The 8,617-nt window shown below is 51.7% G+C and overlaps 1 protein-coding gene across 1 annotated transcript; it reads right to left on the reverse strand.

Annotated features, from left to right (window-relative positions):
- Nucleotides 1-411: 411 nt before the first annotated feature.
- Nucleotides 412-3,546, reverse strand: SCGB1A1 (secretoglobin family 1A member 1). The gene is made up of 3 exons (XM_036122248.2): nt 3,492-3,546; nt 840-1,027; nt 412-541 (listed from the first exon to the last, which is right to left on the reverse strand). The coding sequence occupies exons 1-3, from the start codon at nt 3,544-3,546 to the stop codon at nt 509-511; spliced, it is 276 nt and encodes a 91-aa protein (XP_035978141.1). The 3' UTR covers nt 412-508.
- Nucleotides 3,547-8,617: the final 5,071 nt, after the last annotated feature.

The following is an 8,617-nucleotide window of genomic DNA, read 5'->3' on the forward strand; positions in this document are numbered from 1 at the left end:
TGGAAGCAGACGCTTCCATCCCAGGTGTGGCTGGGTAGCATAATCAGCTTAGATATTTACAGAACACTTAATTTCATCACTAAATGGCTGGAGGTTGAGGAGTCTGTCTGAGGTCAGCCGCCACCCTCTATGGACCCCCTTTTCTTCCCCTGTAGGTTAAGTTTGAGCAGGGCCCTGGGTGGCTCTCTGCCCAGGCCAGGGAGTGTGTGCTGGACACTGTCTTGCCACCTGTGGCCAGTCTGATATGTGTGGGGGACTGGGATTGAGACACCTGGGCCCCTCGGAGATGTGTTTGCATGGCCACTGCCTTTCTCTTTGCACCTGCTAACCTTACCCTCACAGTGGCAGACCTCCTCACTCTAGCAGGTGAGCAAAAAAGAGGCGGGGGCAGGGGACACAAAGGTGCGATGCTTTACTTTATTGAAGGGAACCAGGCTGGGGACGGAGTGAAGGAAGTGTCCAGGACCCGCAGGAGCTCCAGCAGTTGGAGATCTTCAGCTTCTAAGTCCTAAGCACACGTTGGGCTCTTTAAGATTATGCCCTAAAACAGACACACACCAAAAAACCCCAAGACAACAGTGAGCGAAACTCAAAGTTAGAGCAAGATGTCTGCATGCAGTAACTTCAGTGTCAGTTAAGAGGTTCAGTAGCTCTGGGAAGAGCTAAGCTTGTAAGAGTTCTAATTATTTCTCAGAAGCCTCTTAAAAAGCGTAAGATGACTGAGTCTGCTCCAAAGGGCTAGAAAGGGCTCCAAAAAAATGGGGCGAGGCTGCAGCCGAGGGACTGGGTGGGGGGGCGGACCCGCTGCTAAGCGGCACAGAGGGAAGGGAGCTATGTACCATGAACTTTAGGATGTTCTCCGTGGTGTTTGAGGGTAGGGTGTCCACCAGACTCTTCAGCTGGATCATCGCATCTTTCATGTCGGCGTCTGGGAGGAAAAATTCAATCGCAGCCTCGTAATTGGAGAGCGTGTCCGTGAAGAGGGTTCTGGTGACATTCAGAAAGCTCAGGCAGATCTCTGCAGAAGCTGAAGCACAGAAAAGAGAGAGCATGCATGTCCAGGCCCTTTTCCAAGCTGACCAGCCCCCTGGCTGGACCCGCCCCAGAGGCAAGCAGGCGGGCCTGTCAGCAAGAGAGAGCAGCCTTTCTGTCGATGGGATGGTGTGGAACGTGAGATCTGGTGGTGCTCCACGCCGTTGGCTCTTTGGCACTGTGGGAAGGCTTTCCGGGGTTGCAGCCAGCTTCTCGTGGCTTGCCCGAGCCCTCCTTGTACTTCCTGGGTTGGGGTGGGGCAATTTGCCATTTGTTCTTTCTGTTAGAGCTCCAGGTGGAGGACTGATAAAAGAAGCTGCTGATCTGATCTTTTATGCAACAGTGGGGGTTTGGGAAGGGGCTGCTGAGGGTTTCTGGTTGTTGTCCCGCCGGAAGCATGCCTCTTACCTGTGGTTAGTGATGGTCTGAGCCACTTGCCACGGGGGGTGGTGGGGGGGCAGGGGGCAGAGTCAGGCTCTGGCAGGAAGAAATACTTGTCCAGGCCAAGAGCAAGCCCCTGAACTGACCCGGGAAGAGGTATGCACCATGAGCACTGGGCCCCTGGGGTGCACTCACCTGCCCACCTGCCTCTTGTGTCTACGCCTGGCCTCACTATGTTCCTTTCACCCGTAGTGCTCCCCAGGTTGTGCTCCCTTTTCAGGCCTCTGCCCCAGGAACATGGGGGAGAGTCACTGCTTCCTACGCCCTGAGTCTCGGTCCCCGTCCTTGAATTCTCTGCCTCGTGTGCAAGTTCCGCTTCCCTGCCTGGACTCCAGGGACCCCCAGAATGGCCACTCCAAGTCAAACCCCCTCCGGAACTTAGAGCCCTGCTTTGCAACTTACTATGTCATCTGGCAAGTTACTTTCTCTTTGTGTGGCTCCATTTTCTCATCTGTAAAATGGGAATAATATCCCTATTTCATGGGGTTATTGTAAGGATCAAAAGGGGTTCAGAACAGTGATTGGCACACTGTCAGTGCTGAATAAATGGGGATATTATTATTGTTATTATGACATGTGTGCAAACACACAAATACACAAAGGCATCCCAGATCCACCCCTTACCATGTTCCAGCCCTATCTTGCTGAGCCACCAGCTCTATGCACAGCACTGAGATCTAAGTAACATACAATTGACCTTTGAACAACACAGGATTGAACTGCATGGGGCCCCTTACGTGTGAATTTTTTTCAATAAATGTATTGGAATTTTTTTTTTTTTGAGATTTGTGACAATTTGAAGAGATTCACAGATGAACTGAGTAGCCTAGAAAAAATGAAAAAATTCAGAAAAGGTTGGGTCTGATTGTCAGAACGCAGTATATAATACATACGACATACAAACTATGTGTTAATTAGCGGTTTATATTATCGGTAGGGCTTCTGGTCAACAGCAGGCTGTGAGTGGTTAAAAGTCAAAGGTTACAGGCAGATTTTTGGCTGTGTGGGGGGCAGTCAGCGCTCCCAACCCCTGTGCGGTTCAGTACATGTCAACTGTACATGTCAGTCCAAAATGATGGTATTTCCCTTTAAAGACAAATATCTCTACACAATAGTTGTCCCCATTGCCTCTTGGTTTTGGTTTTCCAGCTCTTCTGCCACTCCCCAGGGTCATCAAACTTATCGCCATGGGTGTCCTGAAACTTTCGAAGTGAATTAATTGAAATTTGCTAAAAAACTTTTTGTTTGTTTGCTTATTAAAAGGAGTAGAAGAGGCTGATACAGAGTAAAAACCAGGTAACTCAATTACCAAAAGATCAGGGGACTTCCTCCCTCCCTCTGTCCTTCCCTTCTTCCCTCCCTCTAACCTCCCCCCCCACCCCCCCGCAATTCCTTTCCTCTTAATGACAGCTGCAACTATTCAGAGACTCCTAATCCTTTTGGCAGAGGACAGAAATGTTTAGAAAACTCCACTCTGGGTTGGCAGTTTCCCAAAGGGAAGATCCCTTTCTAGAATATTCCTCTCTGCCCAGAATGGGTGACCTTGCCTTAGCTTGGATTTCTTTTGGAGACATGAGGCTCTGCAGCTCCTTCTAGCCGCTTCGGCTGCCAAAGTGGTGTGGAGACCCCAGACCTGAGGGTGGCACTGTACCATGGTGTCTTGGCATCTTGGGGGTCTCTTGGAGAGACTGGGCTCTGAGGAGCTCATCATTCCTATTCTGTTGGCCATTGAACACACACATCCATTACGGGATCTCCTCCATTCCTGCCTCCAGTCTGTTCCAACACTGCAATTCTGAAGTTGTTGGCTATGGAAGATGGGATCCCTTCCAGGTTTCCTCATGGGCTCAAGGCGCTCCCCAAGTTCCCAAGATGGCCCTGTTCACAGACCCGGCTTCCTGGCTGGGACTCAGTGTTCCAGCTAAGCAGCTGCCCCCTGAGCAGAACTGGGAAGCAGAACTGGGGAGCAGGAAGGGTTCCTGAGCCTGGCTTGGGGGAGAGGGGCTCTGGGAACTCACCAGGGCTGCAGCAGAGAGCCAGGGCGGCCAGGGCGAGGATGACAGCGAGCTTCATGGTGGACAGGAGGCTGGCGAGTGAGGCGCTGGCCTGTGTCTGGATCTGGTGGTCTTGTGTGAGACATGCCCATCGGGGTGCCTTCTTAAATGCTCCAGGCTCTACCGGGAGGGGAGGAGGAGGGCAGGGCCTGGGCTCTACTGATGGGACCACACTATTTACTTGGGTATCAGCTTGGTGGGAAAAGTAAATATTCTCTTTTCTCAACCCAGTTTCTTTCCTCATTGGAACTGAGTTTACACAATGGGCACTTGGATGGGGAAACACAGAGTCCTATGTGGTTGCCACAAGGGGACTCAAGTCAGAGGGTGTGGAGAGCCGGCAACCTGTGCCACTCTCATGGAACCTGAATGCCGGGCCAGTCCAGATCAACAGAGGCAATTGCAGAGTCCACCTGGACCCATCACCCCAGGAGAAACTGAGGCCTAAGGCCCCTCACACATGGTGCCATGTGGGCTCGGGACTCCTGATGCTCCATCGGGCACCTGCCATTGCCTTTCCAAAGAAGGCGACCGGAGGGTCACATGGACCAGAGCATCTCTGTGGTCAGACTTGGGGGAGACCCTGGACTGAAGCATGTTGACAGAGGAAGGTTTTCTCCAGAAAGCCCACGAGAAACCTGAGCCTCAAATCAGACTGGAGAATGTACTGGCCTGGGCTGGGTCTGTTGCCACCCCACGCTGCTCTCAAGTCCTGCCCTCCTGGTGGTCAACTTCATGGGCACTTCCGGCCTTATCTTGCTTGACCTCTTAACGGCCTTGACCCTCTTGACTTTTTCCTTCTTGAACTGTTCTCTCTCCTGCATTCCCACGGCTCTGTTCTTTCCTGATTTCCTCCCCGACCGACCATCCTTGTTCTTTAGATGTTTATTCTTTACTGACTGCGCTTCCCTGATGGCGGTTCCAGACTTCGGCCGTGGCCCCTTCTCACCTCCCGCTGCCACATCTGTGGCTGCTCCCATCCTCTTCCAGTACCCGCGCCTCAGGACACAGGCCTGGCCTGCTCAAAGCCAACTCCTGATCGGCCTCCTGTCCCTCGCTTGCCCTCCTGGGCCATCCTCAGGAAGGCCAGCAGAATGATCTTACTAAAACCAGCCGATCATGTCAATTCTTCTTGGAACCCTTTGAAAGCATCCTTTTGCCAACGGGGCAAAATTCAAGTGTGACCTACAAGGCCTTTGTCCACTTACCATTTGAGCCTCATTCCCTCACTTCCCTGCATAGTGATTCAACCTTGTCTTCGTGTGTGTGGATTCGGGAACATCCCATGTGTTTCTTCATGCCTTTCTACTTTGCACAAAGGATGCTTCATGCCCGAATACACATCTCCTGCCTTGTCTCCTTCTCCAAATCCTGTTTGTACTTCAAGATCCAATCAACTCATTCATTCATTCATTCATTCTGAGCACCTACTACGTGCCAAGGATTGTGCTAGGGGTTGGGGGTTGGGGTAAATATGGAGAAGCATTGCCTGAAGCCCCTCCAGAAGAGCTTGTCACCTGGCCGTGAGGAGCATGGTCGGCAGAGAGCCTCTAGATACCTGTCACTTTGGGGTCTGCCCTGGGCACATAACACTGCCCCGCTCAAGGTCACACCCTTCCTGGGGCCGCTCCCTTCTGGCGGCCAAGCAAGGACGGCACTTCTGCACCGTGTGGAACCACTCAGGTGGGCGACACCGACTCCAGAGCTTCTGGCCCGACCGGCTGAGATTTTGCCAGGCCCACATCGCCAGCCGGCTTTCCCTCTGCCCAAGTCTGCTGCGGCCCCTTCCCCACACAGTTACTATCCCTAATGGTGGTCTTACCCTGCAGATTCCGTCTCAGCATCGGCTTCCATGGCAGCATCGACCCACAGCAGGGAGGCAGAGATGGATGAGGCAGGCCCAGGTCCCTAACGCCGAGGAGGTTCGTGCTGGTAGTGGAGACTGGCAAGCAGGCCGTGAAGCCAGGGGCTCTGGGGGAGCTAGGGGAGCACGAAGCATGACATGGGGTAGAAAGTAGGTGGGGGAGTCAGCGGGCAGTCACTCCGAGGGGACACCCAGCACCCAGGCCCTCAGGTGGGAAGAGCCAGGGTGTGCCCAGGGAGCACAGAGGGGCCGTTGTGCCTTCAGTGGGGAGAAGGGACCCAGATCTCGCAGGGCCTCCTGCTAAGTAAGGTCTCTACGCTCGCAGTCCTGGGAAGCTCTGGAAGGGGTTTCTTTTTTTAATGCTTTAAAAAATATGTTAAGGGCGCCTGGGTGGCTCAGTTGGTTAAGCGACTGCCTTCGGCTCAGGTCATGATCCTGGAGTCCCTGGATCGAGTCCCGCATCGGGCTCCCTGCTCAGCAGGGAGTCTGCTTCTCCCTCTGACCCTCCCCCCACTCATGTACTCGCTCTCTCTCATTCTCTCTCTCTCTCAAATAAATAAATAAAATCTTTAAAAAAAAAAATAAAAAATATGTTAAAATACACATAACACAAAGTTTCCCATCTTTATCACTTTTACGTGTACAGTTGAGTGTATTAAATCCATTCACGTTGTGCAGCCGTCCCCACCCTCCCTCCCCATGGCTCTTTTCGTTTTACAAAACTGAAACTGTCTCCATTAGATACCAACCCCTTCTCCATCCCCAGCCCCCGCAGTCTCCGTTCTACTGTCTGGCTCCATGATTTTGATTACTAAGTGCCTCCTCTCTATGCAATCCCGCAGTCTTTGTCTTTCTGGCTGGCTCATTTCACTTAGCGTAGTGTCCTCAAGGTTCATCCATGGGACGTATCGCAGAATTTCTTTTCCTTTTAAGGCCAAATAATGTTCCACTGTATGTGCAGACCACATTTTGCTTATCCATTTGTCGGACACTTGGGTTGTGTCCACCTTCTAGCTATTGCGAATAATGTTGCTATGAACATGGGTGCACAATTGGGAAGGTTTTAATCTGGAGAGATGTGGTCTGATTTCCCTTTTGATGGGATGCCCTTGACTACTCTGCGGGTGGGGGCGGGAGGGGGAGGGGATGACAGAGCAGCTCAGCAGAAGGGACGGTGGGCTTTGGACGAGTTGGTGGCAGTGGGGTGAGGGTTTGAGAGACACCTGGACAGGCTCAATGCTGGCTAGAACAGAGCGGGTGAAGCAGAGGGAGGTGACAGGGTGAGCCGGGCGGGTTTCTGGCTGGGACAGCTGGGCGCATGGGGGGCTATTTCCTGACAGAGAGAATTCGTCAGGTGGAATAGGGTTGGAGATGGGGACGGAGTGGAGCCTTCTCCGACCTGCAGTTCCCGTGGCTGATCTCGCACTACTATACCCCTCCATTATGAGCTCCCCATATAGTGTTTTAACTGTGTGATTCTTTTTTTTTTTTAATATTTTATTTATTTATTTGACAGAGAGACAGCGAGAGAGGGAACACAAGCAGGGGGAGTGGGAGAGGGAGAAGCAGGCTTCCCGCTGAGCAGGGAGCCTGATGCGGGGCTCGATTCCAGGACCCTGGGATCATGACTTGAGCCGAAGGCAGACGCCCAGTGACTGAGCCACCCAGTAGCCCCTAATTGTACGATTCTTTACTTGACTCTTTCATGTCACTGTTGCTAAACAGGGAGCCATGGCATGAATCACTGCAGGAGCCCTGCTCGTCATGTGCCCTGCTCGTCATGTGATATCCAGAGGCCACAATGAGGCTCAGAGGTGCCTAAAGACGCTAAGAGCACGAATTCCAAACTAGCCAGCCATGAGGACTCGCTGAGTAAGCTGCTGTGTGTCCAGACGATGCAACACCAAGCAGCTGATAGATCAGGAGAGGAAGATCTTCTTTTTTTTTTTTTTTTTTTTTTTTTTTTTTTTTTTTTTAAAGATTTTATTTATTTATTTGACAGAGAGAGACACAGTGAGAGCAGGATCACAAGCAGGGGGAGAGGGAGAGGGAGAAACAGGCTTCCCACGGAGCAGGGAGCCCGATGCGGGGCTCGATCCCAGGACCCTGGGATCATGACCTGAGCCGAAGGCAGACGCTTAACGACTGAGCCACCCAGGCGCCCCGAGAGGAAGATCTTCTGAACTAAGAGGGGAATGATCTCCACGGCAGACTGCAGAGGGAAGAGAAACAACAGCAAGGCAGAACAGAGTAAAAAAATACCTGGATGAAAAAAGAGCAAAAAGGAATCCACGTAGGTAACTGCTTGTGTATGCATAAAAGCTCTCTGGAAGTAGCCGTGGAAGAACCATGCGGGAGGGAGACTGAGAAAGGAAGCTTTTCGCTTTCAACATTTTGGTGCCCTTGGAATTTGGAATTGTGTAAATACCTTATCGATTCGAAACTTTTTTTTTTTTTAAGTAGGTTCCACACCCATTGTGGAGCCCAACACAGGGCTCGAACTGATGACCCTGAGGTGAAGACCTGAGCTGAAATGAAGAGGTAAATGCTTAACTGACTGAGCCATCCAGGCGCCCCTCAAAACAAATTTTTTTTAAAAGATTATATTTGGGGTGCCTGGGTGGCGCAGTCATTAAGCGCCTGCCTTCGGCTCAGGTCATGATCCCGGGGTCCTGGGATTGAGCCCCGCATCGGGCTCCCTGCTCAGCGGGAAGCCTGCTTCTCCCTCTTCCACTCCCCTTGCTTGTGTTCCCTCTCTCACTCTCACTCTCTCTGTCAAATAAATAAATAAAATCTTCGAAAAAAAAAGATTATATTTATTTATTTATTTGAGAGAAAGAGAGAGAGAGAGTGCACAATCCAGGGAGGACAGAAGGGGACGGAGAGAGAGAATCTGAAGCAGACTCCTCACTGATCGCAGAGCCTGATGCCGGACTCAATCTCACCACCTTGAGATCATGACCTGAGCTGAAGTCTAGAGTCAGAAGCTTAAATGACTGAGCCACCCAGGCGCCCCTCAAAACAAATTTTTAAAGGGAGAACAGGTCTGACACCTGCCACAGCATGGATGAACCCTAGGGACATTATGCTAAGTGACGAGCCAGTCACAGAAAGACAAATGCGGTATGACCCCACTTATATGAAGTCCATAGAGGCGTCAGGTTCATAGGGACAGAGAGTCGAATGGGCTTGTCAGAGGCTGCAGGGGGAGGAGAATGGGCAGTTA

The sequence above is a fragment of the Halichoerus grypus genome, chromosome 11, assembly GCF_964656455.1.
Source record: "Halichoerus grypus chromosome 11, mHalGry1.hap1.1, whole genome shotgun sequence".
NCBI lineage: Eukaryota > Metazoa > Chordata > Mammalia > Carnivora > Phocidae > Halichoerus > Halichoerus grypus.